This window comes from Lissotriton helveticus, chromosome 6 (genome assembly GCF_964261635.1).
Source record: "Lissotriton helveticus chromosome 6, aLisHel1.1, whole genome shotgun sequence".
Taxonomy (NCBI): domain Eukaryota; kingdom Metazoa; phylum Chordata; class Amphibia; order Caudata; family Salamandridae; genus Lissotriton; species Lissotriton helveticus.
The window spans coordinates 1,102,131,096-1,102,150,224 of record NC_136067.1 but is presented as its reverse complement, the minus strand read 5'-3'; the positions used below and the strand labels follow the sequence as shown (position 1 = coordinate 1,102,150,224).

At 43.2% G+C, this 19,129-nt stretch overlaps 1 protein-coding gene across 1 annotated transcript in view; it reads left to right on the top strand.

The window, feature by feature from the left end:
- NPHP1 (nephrocystin 1) overlaps nucleotides 1-19,129 on the top strand; it is a 695,982-nt gene that overhangs the window by 150,014 nt on the left and 526,839 nt on the right. Inside the window, exon 6 of the mRNA XM_078648761.1 lies at nucleotides 15,859-15,960. Coding sequence (XP_078504887.1) covers nucleotides 15,859-15,960 — 102 coding nt within the window. The remainder of the gene's footprint in view (nucleotides 1-15,858; nucleotides 15,961-19,129) is intronic.

Genomic DNA, 19,129 nt, shown 5'->3' with positions numbered 1-19,129 from the left:
TACGGTGGTGGGCGGACAAAGTCTGCCCGCCATCGTATTGGGGCCCTAAATTCGGTAAAAGGCAAACAGTGTCATGGCTTTCCAACAACTTGCCTCTCGTTTTCAACCAAAAAATCAACTAACAATCTGAACAGTTATACAACTTTTTGGCATGCTGGCCTCCTGTATCACCATAGTAGTCTATGCCAGAATTCCCCAGGTGTCCCCTTCAGCAGTACCTTTCAGCACAATGGTGCCAAGCAGAGGGTCAGATGGAGGATCTAGGGCCCGATGTAGGTAAAACGCATTTACCGATTTTAAAATACCGATCCGTACCGAATCGGTATTTCAAAATCGGAAAATGATATGTAGGAAAAAATAGTCGGAAAAATACCGAATCGGTAGCATTCGGTATCGAGAGTCGATACGTACCGAATCGCCAAGTACCGATTCGGTATAGGCCGGGTCGGACACGTCCGAATCGGTAATAAAAAAATGCGGAACCAACCGATTCGGTAAACGCCGATTCGGAAATATAAATACGCCCCATGGGCCGAAAGGCCAATAGGAAGGCATTATACATTCCGATTCGGTATATACCGAACATATTCAGAAAATACAGAATCGGAAAATACCGAATCGGAGAATGCCGATTTGCCGAGCAGGTTGAGTGACACTGAAGACATCAGCCAATGAGCTGTAAGCACCCTCCCCCACAGGGAGTGGCAACCCAGGCAGGTGCAACTCATCAGAACTTTCTGGAAAGCTGCCTGAGCTGAGCAAACACAGAGAGAGCAGCATTGTGAGCAGGATCCCTGTGAGACATGGATACCAGCACAGAGAGCCAGAAGGCAGCGCGTAAGCGCAATCCAAAATTCAGCACCATGGAGCTGCAAACTTTGGTGGAGGAGGTGGTGAGGGTGCACACCCAGCTATATGGAAGGCAGTCCCTCACTGTTCCGGAGAGCACCAAGAGGAGGCTGTGGATCGACATCGGGGAGAAAGTGAATGCAGTTGATGTCACCCACAGGAGCCTAGACGACCTCAAGAAGAGGTTTTATGACATCCGTGGCGTGACCAAGCGCAAACTGGCCGACCTGCACAAGCAGGCTGGACTCACTGGAGGAGGAACAAACCGTGCGCCACCCCTCACTCAGCTGGAGGAACTAGTGGCGACCACCATCGAGAGGGCCAGTGTCGTGGGAATTGGGGACCTGGATAGCTCATTCCGAGCTACAGCTACAGGTAAGAAGCATGCGCAACTTGACACACCATACCAGACACCTCCCCTACAGACCCAATGCACAGCCAAACCCCAGGCCAGTACTGCTAGCAACAGACATGAGCAATGCATCTTGCTAAATGTACTCTGCAAAAGTTACCAAAAATGCCACAGCAGAAGCATAAGATAAATAACAGTAATACAGCATCAACGTGTTTGTAATGAGATGTGCAATGCTTTAATAGTAGTGACTGGAACACATTAGCACCCACTTGACAAATGCTTCTTTATACCTAGGGGCACCATCAGGCGGGGGAGCAGCATCAGCTCCAGCACCAGCTCCAGCACCAACAGCCAGTGCGGCGGTGGCAAGCACCAGTGCAGCAGCACAGGAGGAGGAGGACAACAGCTGTGCCCTGGCAAATGAGGAGGACACTGGACATTGCCTCAGAACTCCACACTCCCCCCGACTGTCTCAGTCTCAGTCGCCCTCATTGCTATTCTCCCCGGAGAACACACCACCACAGAGCCACCCTGCACCTGCCACTTCCCCGGCCCGGAGGAGAATTGTAGCTCCATTAGTCATCATGGAGGGGGCAGCGGGTCAGGCTCCTGCACAAGACCCCGTGACACCAGCGTCACCAGAGCACACACAGCAGGGCAGCAGAAATCCACGTAGGCCACGTGCAACCAGCAGCCCAATACCAGCACCGGGAGGCAGCGTCTTCGCAGGGCTGGAGACCAGCATGGTAACGATACAGAGGATGCAGGCAAAATCCATCCTGGCCTGCCATCGCCAGTTGCGCCTGCACAACCTGCAGATGGGTGAAATGACACAGGGCTTCAAGACCTTCGTTGACAGCAACAAGGAAATAGCGACATCTATTGGCCGAATGACCACTGCCATCACCCAGCTCTGCAACAGATTGGATGACCATGAGCTGAGTCGTCGCAGGGATGCACGAATACAGAACAGGTCACTCAACCGCCTTGCAGCTGCGACTGCCCAGCTATGCCAACGTGGGGCAAACATGGAGGCCAGCCTCACACAGAACATGTCCGAGGTCACTAGGGGCATGGGCCGTATTACCACCGCCATGGAGACACTACTGATCTCCAACACCGTAGTGAATCCCGTCCTGGGCGAGGCTGGGGACAGCAGCAGCCGCAGCAGCCCGGCCAGCGCTGCGTCAGAGCCGCGCCGGAGCAGCAGGCGCTCAGCTGAGGCTGCAGGGCATTCAGAAGGGGGTGAGGCTCATCCTAGTGGGCCTGCTAAGCGCAGCAAAAAATAAGACTGCCACTGCGGGTGAGGCAACCCGGACATTGGACATTTCTACCCCTTCTTGTTTAACTTTTCTTTTGTTGCACATCAGTGCAGTAACGTTGATGCAACATTATTAAATTTAATTTCTGAAAACATACATTGACCTGTTTGTGCATCTGTACTCACTCAGAAATAGTTGTCTGTGATCTCCTGACGCCTGTATCTGCCGTCAGTTGGTGCAGAGACTCCAGCAGGTAGTGGTAGTGGCACAGCATTGTCATCGTCAGGGTCCTCGTAGTCGGATAACTCTACCTCAGTGCCTTTCCTGACTGCAAGGTTGTGCAACATTGCACAGACAGCAATGATCTTGCAGCAGGTGATGGGGGTATATTGCCTTGCACCTCCGCTCTTGTGCAGACATCTGAACCTGCTCTTCCAGATGCCAAAGGTCCTTTCCACTACATTCCTCGTGCTTTTGTGGGCACGGTTGTACCTCCTTTGGCTGGGTGTTGAGGGGTTGAGGTAAGGGGTGAGAATGAACGAGCGTAGGGCATATGCACTGTCGCCTAGAAGGAGAAGGGGTAACATTACTCACATGCATACATGTACTTCACACTGCAATTTTGGTTATGGGGGTCTGACACTGTGTCTTACCTAGGAGGTATCCTTCGCCAAATTCCCCTGCCATCAGCCGTGCATAAATTCCGCTACTCTGGAAGATATAGGAGTCGTGGGTACTCCCCGGAAACTTTGCAACCAGGTCAGTGATCACACACTTGGCATTGCATATCACTTGCACATTTATGGTGTGCCGTGACTTCCGATTGCGGTATACGTATTCCGTGTCAGCAGGGGGGCAAATCGGTATGTGTGTGCCATCTATGCAGCCAATGATGTGGGGGAATCTTGCCATCTGATAGAATTCAGCTTTTGTCTGTGCCAGTTCTGCATAGGTGGAAGGGAAGGAAATGTAGTGGTCCATCCTCTGGATCATGGCATCAAGGAACTTGTGGAAGAACCTTGACAGGCTGCTCTGGGTCACCCCTCCTGCCACAGCAACTACACTTTGATAGCTGCCAGACGCCAGCAGGTGTAGGCAGCATAGCACCTGCACCTGCACAGGGATTGCGTGTGCCCTTGGGGTGGGGTGCTGCAACAGGGGTTGGAGGTCCCTGATGAGGTCTCTGATGGTCTCTGCCTCCAGCCTGTACCTCTGTAGGATCTCTGGATCTGTCAGCATGCACAGGGTGATCCGCTGTCTATACACCTGCTCCTGTCTCAGCCATTCCCTCTCTCCTTCCTGCTGTAGCCGTAGCCGTCTTGCTATGACATAGAAAGCTGCCATGTTGCAAGTAGAACTGCATTTTGGGTCCTTTTTTATAGGTTGCACCTGGTTACCACCTGATTCCAATCCATGGTAATGTCCGACTCTGAAATACCGAATTTGAAGCAAATTCGGTATTTCAGTGCTTACCTACATCTCATTCTTCAGCTTTTCGCATCGAATCGGATTTTAACCGATTCGGAATTTATACCAAATCGGCGAATTTACCGAATCGGAAAGTCTCCGAGTCGGTAGAATTCCGATTCGGAAAAAGGTCGGAATCGGAAAAATCTCCGATTAGGTATTCTACCGAATCGGAGATTTTCCCGAGTCCAATTATTTTCCGATTCGGATTTCTACCGACTCGGTGACTTTCCGATTCGGTAAATTCGCCGATTTCGCAGGATTTCGGCCTCCTACATCCCGTTGTCTCTATTCCGATCGGTAACGGCCGAAAATACCGATTTTCGGCCGTTACCGACCGACCTACATCGGGCCCCTAGTGTTTGTAAAGGCCAGTGTTCATTGCTGTTTTCGGTGGAGGCACAGCAGCAACCTGTTGCAGTGCTAGCCTTTTCAAGACCCTTTACTGTTGATCATCATCACCACAGACGCATCACAAGCAGGATGGGAGGCATAACTCAATTTCACAGCAGTACAAGTGTCGTGGACACCACAACAGTAATGCTACCACAGCAGCTACCTCAGACTCCTATGAATCCAGCTAGCCCTCAAACCCTCCCTCCCTCAGATACAAGACGAGGTACTACTAGTCTGAACAGGCAACATGATAGCGATGTACCACCTACAGGCACAAGAAGGCACCCACACTGTCCGTCCTTCCCTTCTAGCTCAAAAGATCTATTTTTGGGCCCTTTGTCACTGCATCAATTTGATAGCGGAGTACATTTCAGGAGTGGACAATGACCAAGCAGGTTTACTCAGCAGGTCACATCAAGAAGTCCATTATTGGGCACTCCTTTCCCAAGTATTAAACAGCTACTACAAATGCTGTGGCACTCCACAGATAGACCTGTTCGCACCCCAGAGAAAGCAAAATGCCCAAACTTCGCCTCCAGGTTCACACGCCCACAGTCCATTGGCAATGCACTGTGGATGAACTGGTAAGGGATATTTGCTTACGCTTCTCCACCTCTCCTTTCTCTAGTGGTGTGGAAGAGGCAGCAAATGTTGCAGAGACTCATCATTGTAACTCCCATCTGGACCAGACAGTCCTTATACTCCACTCTACTCAAAATGTCCATCTTTCCCCACAAGAAACTTCCCAACAGGGCAGACATTCTAACCAAAAACCAGGAACAGATTAGAAGACATCTAGATTCAAAACAACTGAACCTAGTGATCTGACACCTAAGATCCTCCAGTTTAGCAACTTATGCCTCCCACACGAGTGCATGGACATCCTCAAAGAAGCATGCAGACCAACTACTTGAGCTTGCTGGGCAGCAAAATGCAAAAGGTGAGGCCGGTACTCTACTCCAAAGCATATAGATCCACTGAACCCTGTGGTCCTGGACATCATATGCTACCTCCTTCATCTACAACACTCAGGGTTAGCATACACTTCCATTAAACTTGATTTAGCTGCCATAACTGCATACATGCAGAACAGGCAACACTCTTCCTTGTTCCATATACCAGTCATTAAGGCTTTCATGGAGGGCCTCAAAAGAGTAATTCCCCTCATGGAGCCACTAGCCCCTCATTGCATTCTGAACATAGTCCTCTCCAAACCTATGGGTTCTCCTTTTGATCAAATGCATTTTTGCACCCTGCAGTTCCTCTGATGGAAGGTTGCATCCTTACTGGCTATAACTTCACTCAGATGCATTAGTGAGCTGCATGCTGTCACATTACAGGAACCCTACATCCTGGTCCTCGGCGATAGAGTAGTATTATGGACCAATCTTATTTCTCCCTCACACGTCAGTCCGGCCATAGAACTCCAGGTATTCCTTCCACAACCGTAGTCAGTGGCAGAGAGTGCCCCCCTCACACTTTAGATTTCAAGAGGGCTCTCATGTGCTCCATTGATAGGACCAATTCCTGTTGTAAGGCAGACCAGCTGTTTGTAGCTTTTAGCTACCCCCAAAATGTCAACCTATATCAAAAGCAGGAATTGCTAGATGGATAGTCAGATGTATCCAAATTGGCTACCTTAAAGCCAAGCGATTTCTCCCTGTATCCACCAGGGCACGCTCCGCACAAAAAAAGGCTGCTTCCATGGCTTTCCTTGGAAATAGCCCATCAGCTGAGATTTGCAAAACAGCTACTTGGTCAACACCAAATTCATTTGCCAAACACTTCTGTGTTGATGTTCTTGCTAAACAGCAAGCTATAGTAGGCCAGACGGTCCTAACGACCCGCTTTCAGACATCTGCTCCAAACAACACGCTAGCCAACGCTTTACTGGAGGGACTAGTTTACCGACCATGCAGAGTATGTATCTACAGCTCATTGCGTACCTGCCTCTATTCGTAGTGTTGTACTTTCACATGTAACACCCTCATCCGTGGACGAATGCAGCTTTGGCTGCAGATTGCTCTCTTACTTTCTCTTCTTTTTTTGTTTTAATTGATTTTTCAAGTACATGAGACAAAAGAGAAAATAAGGACAACAACATTTTTTAAAAAAGAAGCAATCATAAATATATACAGCATATTACAAAATATAGGTAAGTAAATAACATAGTGGTGTAATATGAGCATAACATTAGAGAGAGAGAAGGGAGGAAAAGAAGGGAGAGATAGAAAAGAAAGAAAAAGAAGAGGAAGAAAGGGCTAACATTGAGAGAAGAAGAAAAGAACTAGTGTACAGGTGTATGAGTAGAGAGATATGATGTAAAAGGTAGCCAAAGAAGGTCAGATTGAATTTTTTGAGAAAGGGAAATAGAGGAAACATTAGCAATTCTATGCTCATCACAAATAAAATTCCACCAAGTTAATGAAGATATTTTAGCATTATCTTTCCAGGAAGATAATATAACTTTGAAAGCTAATGCAATAAAAAGGTCAAATAACAAGGAAATAGAAGAGGAGTCTTCAACGTCAGGAGAAGAAGAACCTAGAAAAACATTTTGCAACGATAATGTAATATCACATTTAAAAATTGTCATGCAAATAGTCCAAACAGATTTCCAAAATGTTAATACATTTGAGCAATCATAAAGTTGATGTCTCAATGTGCCAGTATCGTTAGAACAGAACAGAACCAGCATAGAGGAGAAGAGGATGGAGAAAACATAGAAATACAAACAGGAGTTATAACAGCTCTATTGTAAATAAAATACAAAGATTGGGTTATACGAGCAGCAGCAGAAAGTTTAAATACCTTAGACCACAATTTATCCCAAGTCGTAATAGAAAAAGAAACGGACAAATCAGTTTCCCTCGCAGTTTCAATAGGGAATTTGGGTCTCTCAGTAACATTCGATAACAATAACTTATATACAAGAGCAGCTTTAGGTCTGCGTGTTGGAAATAAAAGATATAAAGGAGTGGGTGGGGTAAGTGAAGGTGTATCAGCTGGAAGGTAAAAAGTAGCTAATTGTGATTGTAAGGGATTGGAAATTATGGTATATTCATTGATGCAAGAATCAGGTAATTGGTATTGTACTTGTAGGGCATAAAAAGGAATAACAGCATTTTGGTGAAATAATTGGTGAACAAAAATAATTCCCTTCTCCTTCCAGTATTTGTAGTAGAATGATTTACCTTTATATTTAAGAAATTTGTTATACCAAATTGTGGAGGATAAAAAACATTGAAATGGAGTGAAACCATTCGAAAATGTATTGTATAGTAGACTCTGGGAATATTTTAAAATAGGGTTATTGGACATGAAAGTGCTGCTGGACATAAAAATTACATTCTGAAAAGAAAAGTCTTTTAGTAAGGATCGTTCAAAAACAATCCATCTGGGAATAGGCAAATCAGCAAAATCATAGGATAAAGCAAAGCATTGTTTAATCAGAAAAGCCAAGTGATAGGCTTGAAAGTTTAGAAAACGTACACCACCCTCAGACTTAGGACGAATACGTTTGGTAAGAGCAATTCGTGGATGCTTCTTGTTCCAAAAAAGTTTTATACAAGTGGAGTTAAGTTGAGAAAAAAATAGGAGATGGGAATCCTAATAGGCAACATACATAATGTGTAGAGAACATGAGGTACAATCATCATTTTAATAGTATCCAACCTACCCCACCAGGAAAGATAGAGGGGAGACCAAGTGAGAAGGAGTGATTGGATTTTAGTAAGTAACGCATTAAACGTGTATCTAATTGTGGCGGGCAACGAGGTAGGAAACTAAATACCAAGATATTTAATTTTTGTGGGACACCAAGCAAAATTAGTATCTTTAAACATAAATTGGTAAAATATGGAATTTAAAGGTAAAACTTCTGTCTGTGAAAGGTTTCGTTTATAATCAGAAATACTGAAGTATAGTCAGATCTCATCCAAAAAAGGCGGGAGGGAGTCAATGGGGTTCGACATGTAAATTAATATATCATCGGCATAGGCAGATATTTTGGTTTCTATGGAGTTATAAGTAAAGCTAGAGGTATGTGAATTAACACGGATACGCTCCAGGAAAGGTTCAAGGGGTAAAACAAATAATAAAGGTGAAAGCGGGCATCCCTGTCATGTACCTCTGGATAAAGAAAACATTTTAGAAAAATGATTATTAACAAAAATACTAGCTCGAGGGCACAAGTACAATAATTTAATATAAGAAATAAATTTAGGACCAAAACCAAACCATTGGAGAGTTTTAAACATAAATTGCCAATTGATACGATCAAAGACCTTTTCGGCATCCAATGACAGTGCTGCAAGAGGAGATTTGTGTTTTTTACCATATGAAATAATAATTGCAAACATTTGTGCATTATCTGATGCTAATCTAAACTTCACGAACCCAACTTGGTCAGTTTTAACCAATAAAGGAATAATGGTTTCAAGTCAGGATGCAAGAATCTTGGCAAATATTTTACAATCTAAATTTATTAAAGATATAGGACGAACATTTTTACAATGGGAGTAATCTTTATCTGGTTTGGGAATTATAATAATTAAGGCATCCATAAAAGAGCCGGACGCTTTGGCATCGCAATAAAGGAATTAAAAAGTGCTAAAAGTTGAGGGAACAAAAATTGAGGTAAAGGTGGTGTAAAATTCAACAGAGAGACCATCAGGGCCTGGCGTTTTTGATTTTTTTAAAGATTTAATAGCGTTAGTTATCTCCGGAGTCATGACCTCTCTTTCTAATGCATTAAATTCATCAGGAAGAGAAGGGGGAGAAGGGAGGCCCGAGAAAAAGGTATCTAAATTTTGATTAGTGGGAAACGTGCCATCAGAATAAAGAGATCGATAATATTCATGAAAAACCTCGGCAATATCTTCATCCAACGACACCATTGTTTTAATAGATTCATTTAAGATGGGACCAATATTTTTACATTCAAATTTAATTTTCAAATAATTGGCTAGCATTTTACCCGCTTTATTTTGACCACCATGAACTTTGGATTTAATTTTAAGAAGAATATCACAGGCTTCAATTGTTGCCAATTTGTTGAGTTCAGACTTGGCCTTAATCAATTCATAGAGAGTGGAAGGTGATTTAGAAGTAAAATACGTATGTTCTAATAATTTAAGATGTTGTAATTGGTCATTATATTTTTTCCGCGTAGCTTTCTTTTTATTCGAGACATATGAAATAGTGAAGGCACGAAAAGAGGCCTTGGAGGCATCCCATTTATTAGAAACAGAGGTGTCCAGTGGGTTAATGGAGTAAAAATATTCATTAATAAAAGTAGTGGCTTCTTTGATGTAGTAAACAGCAGCAGATAATAAAAAATTATTACGTTTCCAACGACTAAATTGAAGGGAGGTAAGTGAAAGGTAAAGTACAGCATGAACGGGTGCATGGTCAGAAATAAAAATGGATCCAATTTCTGAGGATTGAATGGAAGGAAGCAGGGATTTACTAACCAAAATATAGTCAATTCTATAACGAGTGTGATGCACATTGGAGGAAAAAGTATATTCAAGTGTGTCCGGGTTACATGTCTTCCAAACATCATATAATGAACGAGAGGCAATGGTAGATTTAAATACTTTGTGAGATTTATCAGGGTTAAATTTACATTTAGAGAATCTATCAGAGAAAGGGTCTGTCTATCCATTGGTTAAAATCAACAGCAACAATAATATTAGGGCAGTCTATGGAAAAGAGTAGAATTTTAATGTCATTCCAAAACTTAGGGTCAGGTTTAACAGGGCCATAAATATTTAGTAAGACTAGAGTCTTGTTTTGTATAACAACCTTTGCCATTACCCAGCGTCCATCATCATCATTTTGTGTAGACAACATTTGTACAGATAATGACTTATGAAACAACTAGCAGGCCGTCCCGACATTGTCCGGGTATGAATTGCTGCCGGCCAGTAGTATATTGTTTTGTAGGATTTCGTTTTGATAGGGAGGCGCCGCGGCCAGGGCGACTGACGCTGGAATCTGGGGATCAGGGTTCGATCCCCTGGGGGCAGGTTAGCCCAGCATGATGCGACTCTGGGCAATAGCTTGCTTAATCTTTCCGACGGCCCCCAGCGCCTAGAGACCCTAACGGGTGATTGTGTGCTATACAAATGTGGATTATTATTATTATAGCATTTATCTGTGACAGGCCTGTGAAACGCTCCGATTCACAGTGCAGTGCTGATGCACTTAAGAGTGTGAACTCGAGTTTCCCTACTTTATTTTTATTTGCAAAATTATATAGCGCGAACTCGACAGCATGGCATGAGCGCAATTTACATTAGAGAAGAACACATTCATTTGTGGTAGGCACGGGGAGACAAAGCGATTTGCCTGGAATCACAGGATGTTGAGCTGATGCCGAGATTCAAACTTAGCTCCCCAGCTCTAAAGTTCACAATTCTAGAACTTGTGGCGGGAGGTGTGTCTAAAAGTGTATGTCGGTGCTGGCCATCAATGAGAGAGACCTGTGCATTTTTCAAATGGGTGGTGAAAAAATATGAGTATGTTGCTGGAGATGTGGGCCGCCGTACCACCAATGTACTTACTCGGGGAGGGTAAACACCCATTATTCCGCAACTTTCTTTCCGCATACCATCACTCCTCATACTTTCATTACGAAAGTACCATGACTCCGCAATGCTATTATAACGCATGGCATTTCATTTTATATGCTTTTACCACGCATACATTTACAACGAAATTCGTTGTAAATGCATGAATGGTAAAAGCATGTTTTTTAAAAAAATGTTTGGATAAGGTAAGTATGGGTATAGGGGTATATGTTTTGGGGTACTGAGGTATATGTTTTGGGGTGTTTAGGTATTTTAAGGGTTCAGATATAGTTTTGGGGTACAGGGGTAGTTTTAGGGTTTAGGGATAGGTATGGGTTTTGGGGTACAGGGGTATTTTTGGGGTTCAGGGCTAGGTTTGGGTTTTGGGGTATAGAGGTATTTTTAGGGTTCAGGGGTAGTTTGGGTTTTGGGGTACAGGGGTATTTTAAGGGTTCAGGGCTAGGTTTGGGTTTTGGGGTACAGGGGTATTTTTTAGGGTTCAGGGCTAGGTATGGGTATTGGGGTACAGGGGTATTTTAGGGTTCAGGGGTAGGTTTGGGTTTTGGGGTACAGGGTTATTTTTAGGGTTCAGGGCTAGGTTTGGGTTTTGGGGTACAGGGGTAATTTTAGGGTTCAGGGATATTTTTAGGGTTCAGGGGTAGGTGTGGGTTTTGGGGTACAGAGGTATTTTAAGGGTTCAGGGCTAGGTTTGGGTTTTGAGGTACAGGGCTATTTTAGGGTTCAGGGGTGGTTTTGGTGTACAGTGGTATTTTTAGGGTTCAGGGCTAGGTTTGGGGTTTGGGATACAGGGGCATTTTTAGGCTTAAGGGGGAGGTTTGGGTTCCGGGGTACAGGGGTATTTTAAGGGTTCAGGGCTAGGTTTGGGGTACAGGGGTATTTTTAGGGTTCAGGGCTAGGTTTGGGGTACAGGGGTATTTTAGGGTTCAGGGGTAGGTTTGGGTTTTGGGGTACAGGGTTATTTTTAGGGTTCAGGGCTAGGTTTGGGTTTTGGGGTACAGGGGTATTTTTAGGGTTCAGGGGTAGGTTTGGGTTTTGGGGTACAGCGGTATTTTAGGGTTCAGGGGTGGTTTTGGTGTACAGTGGTATTTTTAGGGTTTAGGGATGTGTTTGGGTTTTGGGGTACAGGGTATATTTATGGGGTTAAGATGGGTTAGTGTTTAAGGGTGTTGGGGTATTTTAAGGAGTAAGGGTGAGTTATGATTATGGGGTGCAGGTGTATTTAAAGGGAGCAGGGTGGGATTAGCACAAGATATGAGACATGGCAGGAAGGGCGGAACGTACCACACGCCCTCAACGTTTGTCACGCCCACAGCACAACGCAGACACGCCCACAAAGGACTACTTTGCTGGCACGGTTCTTTTACCTTTTAAATGTATATGGTGGGCGTCTGCATAGCCTATGTCCTTCTGCTGCAACGGCCCTTTCCAACGCTGTATTGGGTGTTGTGATTGGTGCTGTGGTTCCTGAGATTACCCGCCTCAAATGTTTGGGCTCTCTCTTTATTATATTAGTATAGATATAGTAACACCCCCTTTTTTACTAGATGCAGGATAATAAACAACTTGACCCACCTAATGCCTTTTCAATTTAAGTGACTCTGCTTCAGTACAATGAGTTTCTTGAAGACAAGAGACCTGCGAGTCAAGCTTGGATAAATGAGATAATACCCTTTGTCTTTTGACAGGATTTTCAAGACGACGAACGTTCCACGTGACAAACTTACACATAATGGAGGGATAGGAGGGTAATACACGAATGGAGTTGATACACGTCAGGAATACAGCTACAAGAAATAAAACGCCACACATGAGATTCATATATGAAAACCGTTACAAAAAAACACACAGTACTAATTCCATATTGGATGTTGAGGTGTCTCATTTGAGGACGTAAAGGAAGAAATTCTTTGAGACGGGTATTCATTGTATTAGATATATCCTGGGAAATAAACAGGTTATGGCCAGACCAAATGAGACGATGCTTAAGTTTTACAGCTTTCAGCTCCAGCATCAGCTCAGTAAATTCCAGAAAAAGCATGATTATTCCACGTGGTTTGGTAGCGTTAGGATTTAGATGACCTAAGCGATGAGCTCTTTGTATATTGAGGAGACTTGCTGACGCTTGAAGATCTAGAAGTTCTGTAAGGAATTTCTGAAGAAACAATACCATGTCTGCACCTTCAATGTTTTCCGGAAGTCCATACAGGCGTAAATTATTTCTGCGATTTTGGTTTTCGAGGTCCTCAGAATGGATTTTTAGCTTATGAATTTCCTGTTCCAGTAGAGGTATCTTTGATGAAACATCTTGCAGATCGCTAATACGTTGTTCCAGTTCCAGAACTTTGTCTTCCATAACGATCCATCTCTCCTCAATCTGTTTTAACTTTTCATTTGTCGTGGACATAAATGGTTGAAGACCACTTAAGTCGTCCAGTATTGAATCTAGAACGGGATACTGAGAAAAATGAATGGGAAAAGGTGGGTCATTTTTATGTCTTTTTGGTTTTGTCCCAGATCTAGAGGATCTGGCGATGTGAGACTCATTAGCCATTGTAGATTATATTGGAAAACACCAGCAGAAGTAAAAGAAGAGAACATGCAACGATTGCCACAGGAAACTCCAAAGCTAGTGTAAGTATAATGTCCGTTATGAGTAATGTAAAGTAGATTGATAAGGGAAAATTCCTCCAAAAAGCAGAAAAAGCCACAGGTAAGTATCCAAAGAAATAAAAGGGCATCATTCGTAGATACTCAATTCCTTCAATAATATTGAATATTGCATGAGAGCAAAATATAAACTGATGTAAAGAAGACATACGTATAGTAAAAAGTAGTCAAATTCACTAGGAAGTGGCAAAAGGATGTGAATACAGTCATTGCAGTAATAGAATTGTAGTACTGAGGTGAAAAAAAACTGGTGCAGCATGCAATTGTGCTTGATACTGAAAAAGGACCTCCAAAAAATAAGATATCAGCTGAACTACAATCACTTTTCCTCAAAATAATAAGAGGCAGCATCAGTTGAGAGAAGAACAACTCAATTTCCTCAAATTATAGTACATTTCATGAGGAAAAACTATATGCTGAGGTAGAGGAAAAAGATGTAGAAAGTGAAAAGCAGCTAAAAGTCATTAGTAAGAGGCAAAAGACGGTGCAATGCACATTTCATAAGGAGATCATGCTTATTGATGTTGAAAAATGGAGGCAGCGAGCATGGAGACAAAGTTAGCTGAGAAAACGGCATCCTCAGACAGAAAAACGAGACGCGAGCGCAGCAACCTAAAATGGCGGCCGCTCGCGTCTCTCACAGGGTGAATTTGCCGATTGAAAGTTTCCGTGCAGCAAAGGAGTATCTTAGTCCATAAAGCAGTCTTTAAACTCACTGCATCTTCCGACAGATAATACCGATGTTCAGTGCCTCTGGGAACCGAATTAAGGGCTGTAAAATGAATAAAGAGTTCCGCGGTGCAGGGGAGCTCAGGCTAGGTCCACCATGTCGCCTTGGCGCCGTAGCCACGCCCCTCTTACTTTCTCTTCAATACTTACTAATTTAGCAATGCGCACGTGCACCACTTTTCTTTAACCACTCCATACAACTATCACCCGCTGGACTAAAAACAATCTAAATTTGAATCTATGCCCATGAAAAATAGGGGGAGTCATCATTTGCTTCGTGACTCGAGAGAATTCTTTGAAGAAATATAAAATGCAAATGTCTGAGCTCAACACTAAATGGCAGGAGTATGCAGCGCATGTGAAGCTACAGCACTCTGCGCTACGAACAGATGCATAAAGGGTAAGTAATATTTCCTTTCTCAGAATCTTCCAGCCTCGAAAATAGTTCAAATTTCTAGCATTCTTGTTTTTTATTTTGCGTTATATCTCGAAAATAGTTCACATTTCTAGCATTCTTGTTTTTTATTTTGCGTTATATCTCGAAAATAGTTCACATTTCTAGTATTCATGTTTTTTGCATTAAATTACCCTGTTGTCAAGGTGTTTGCATCCTGACATTGTTCTACTATTCCAGGCAGCGTCTCTAGGAAGCAGTTTTTAGGAAATGAGAAAAGTTTAAGACTTATTTCTTAGAGCGGCCCTGAATCCCAAAAGATCTTTCTGTCAACCACATATGGATAAAACTACTTCAACATCCCAGCTTCTTGGTGTTGCAGCTTCCAGGAATCCTCTTCCTGTCCTGTTATCCTACAACCAACACCTGTATATCTTCCAAATCCACATAATCCAGCAGTGGGGGCTTCTGCATTCATGCCTGATGCCCCAGTGTTTTTGGTTCAACACAAACATCAGTGCTAAAAGCTGCTAGTAAGTCCTCCTTGAGTGCCTCACTGACAAAGACGAGAAAAAGCCATTGCTTAGAATAACATTTCATTCAGAGATGGAGATAAATGAATGATGGAAATCTACTTTAAGGCTACTTTCCATGCCTTCTGTAAGCCTTGTGTTGGATACTAGTTTCAAGGCTGGTTCCCAGTTTGGTAAAGCCATGATGATAAGCATATGTACCTAGTAGTTTACAGTGGTCGACCTTTATTCATATCTCATGCTTAGAAAATGCCCTATGTGTTGCACTGAAGGAGTTGGGACATATTTAAAAGTTACTCTCCGTAGCTACTCTTGTATACTTAGTTCTACACCTCTTTCATTCATGTCAATCGCCTTCCTTACAGGTTGCAACACTGTGCCAAATTCGGGCAGAAAAATAGGACTTGTATTAGAGAAGCTCCATGGGTGCGAAGGGCATGGATCTAGGGTTGATGTTTTCACCTACTCTGTCTGTTAGCATCATAGGTTTATAGGACACCTCCTCCGGTACTGTCCTATAGCAGAATGTCCTATACAGATGCAGTTGATTCATTTAACAAGTCCATAAAGCTATCTCATGTTTAACTTTTGTTTTTCTTTTACATTAAAGAAAGGTGAATTGTTGCACATACTCGATAAGAGGCCGGATGGCTGGTGGGTTGCTGAAAATAACCAAGGAAAGAAAGGCCTTGTTCCCAAAACGTACCTTCATGTGAGTACACAGTGGTCATTTAGCTTTTTCTGAGTAGCTCATCATTTCATTTAATCTTAAATTTGTCTTTGTTCACTCGCCGCCACCAAAAAGAGCTGTGGGTGTATGTATGCATACTGTATGAAGAGTGAATGTGGATAGCGCACACCTATGGTAAACTGTAGTTCTCAGAATTCAATTATTTACAAGAATATTACATGCTTTGTGTGAATCATGTTAGCCTAACATGTAATGAACAGTAAAGTGTCCAAGTCCCAACAGGCGACTTGGGCTCACACAAGCACAGCATAAAGGGATAATACTGACTTATCTTTCAGCAATTCTCTGTGTTTAACACAATTTATAATGCAAGAATACAATAGTTGCTTCATGCAATTTTAATCATTGCAGCAATGTTGATTTCACTTTTTTCTAAAGCATATTCAAAAGAAGCAATTGTTATACATGTTTCAATTAAAGTAAAAACAGTGGAAATGCATTCAAATCAATGTACAAAAACAAATTAAAAAAAAGGCCCAATGCATTTCGGGACTCCTGTCCCTTCGTCAGGGGCGAATCTGTAAGAATATGAAGGCATGAATCATTGATACATCTTCAACGCACAGAGTCAAAAAGAAACAGAAAACAACATCAAAAGACACTAGTTTTAACGATGTGCAAGTTAAATCAAACCCAGACCGCGAGGTGGTCCATGCTAGGGGATTGGTGTACCTGCCCACAGGACTCTCAAACCCTGTCATGCAACTAACCAAACAGGATAGCCCAGGTTGCTAGTGTGACCCTATTGTTGGTGAAGTGTACCATCACCATGTTATCAACCAGGTGTATAGCAATTGGTAATATACAAACACAGTTTCCTTAAATGAAAAACTATAGGGGTACCTTCATGACAAGCAGTACGTGCTGGCTTCAGATCACTAACTAACACCAGGATTCTGTAGAAACAGGCGCAAATACAATAAACTATAACAAACTACGGTACATATAATCAGTATGCTGAGCCAGTTACATTATCACTAGAAATGCCTACCTCTGTATTTGATTGCGTCCACACCGATCTAGTAAAGGATAGCCGTGGTACCCACTACCTAAAACCAACAAATACTATAGTTGAAATGTCATTCCCACACAGATGAGCGGTAAATTCAAACTCAAACATCCCCGTCTCTTACCTAACGTCCTGAGTTGCAAGTTTGAAGTTCACGCCGGAATATAGAATTTGAGAAGGAAACTTTCCTTCTTTTATTTATGTCAGAAAAAAAGAACACTAAGTCATGAATGTGGGAACTCCACACTCTTTCAAAGAATGTCCGACATAATCGGTGTGCACACACAGTAAGCGATATATAATATTCGCTCAACTAAAATAGGTTAAACAAATAGTACAAATAAAGAAACAGTCAGAAGGAAAGCGGCGGCAGTACTCACAAAGTACCACGACGCTTAGAACCGCAAAGAACGCCGAAAACAGGCTCCGATTACTAACTCCTCGGACGACACCACACCGTGACCCGGAACGAATGTTCTGAAGCTGGCTAATCGCAAAGCGTATCCGGAAGCGTAAGGCGGCCCTAAATACGTTGTTATGTTTAATGCGCATGCGCATGACTCAGGGCATGCGCCCTAGGGTGTCATCCCGTAATTTGCCAACCATTACTTTGCCAACCCCGTGATTTGAATCGGCGGCTTGCAAGCAGGTACGACAGAACACCCCCCCCACAACACCCCCACTGGTTTGGGCTTGTGAGGGTATCTCCCGTGGAAGGCCCTCAGCAAACGAGGCGCATGTACCTGGCTAGCTGGTTCCCACGACCGCTCTTCTATACCATAACCCTTCCAATGTATGAGATATTGAAGTCAACGTCGTACACGTCTAGAATCAATGATAGCCCCAACTTCGAATTCATCATTGGCATCAATCAGTGTGGGAACAGGAATGGTTGGAAGACGACTACCGGGCACGACAGGTTTCAAGAGGGATACATGAAATACAGGGTGTATTTTCATGGGCGAAGGCAGTTGCAATTTCATGGCCACGGGATTGATTACATGAGAAATAAGAAAGGGACCAACATATTTGGGCTTGAACTTGCAGGATCCCTTCAAGGCCAAATGTTTGGTGGAAAGCCATACTTTGTCACCCTTTTTATAAGCTGGTTCGATACGTCTATGTGTGTCTGCCCTTTTTTTGTATTCAGATTTAGCCTTGTCAAGATTGTCATGTATGTTTGAATGCATTGTCTGGAGGTGGTTGACCAGATCTTGTACAGCAGGAGTATTACAGGACCTTAACGGAGAAAAGGGGAGAACTCTAGGATGGAAACCATATGAACCATAAAAACGAGTGTACAAAGTGGAAAAGTGATGACTATTGCTGTAGGATAATTCTGCTAACCACACCAATTCATCCCATTCAGTCTGATCCTGTAGGAACTGGCACCTAAGGAATTGTTCAAAACTCTGGTTCACCCTTTCGGTTTGCCCATCCGTTTGTGGGTGATGACTGGATGAAAGGCGGACATCAATGTGCAGTGTATTACACAACTGTCTCCAGAATCTAGATACAAATTGTGTTCCTCTATCGGTAATCAACACCGAAGGTAGTCCATGTAGTTTAACAATATTGAGCAAAAAGATTTTAGCCAGTATGGTAGACGTAGGAAGACTCTTTAATGGGATGAAATGGGCTGTCTTTGTGAACATATCTACTACAACAAGGAGTGTGGTATTGCCCCCTTTTGTACATGGTAGCTCCACTATAAAGTCCATGGACACTGTGTGCCATGGTGCCGGAGGAGTGGGGATAGGCTGTAACAAACCCACCAACCCTTCATGGGACGCCTTTCCTTGAGCACACACATGACAAGTTCGTACATATTGTTGGACATCACTGGCCAGATGAGGCCACCAACAATATCTTCTTACCAATTCTAATGTCTTTTTATATCCAGGATGTCCCGCAACCCCATGGGAATGACACCAATCTAACACTTGTGTCTGAAGGGGCAACGTAGGTACCACCAATCCGTCTTGCACATAATGTAGACCCGCTTTGACATGGGATGACTGTTGATTTAATAGTGTCTGCATGGAGGGTGTCCTGCTGAGCGTCTTTCACCTGAAGTAAAAAGCTTTCCTCTGTAGTGAGTACCCCTATGATCTTGTGGGG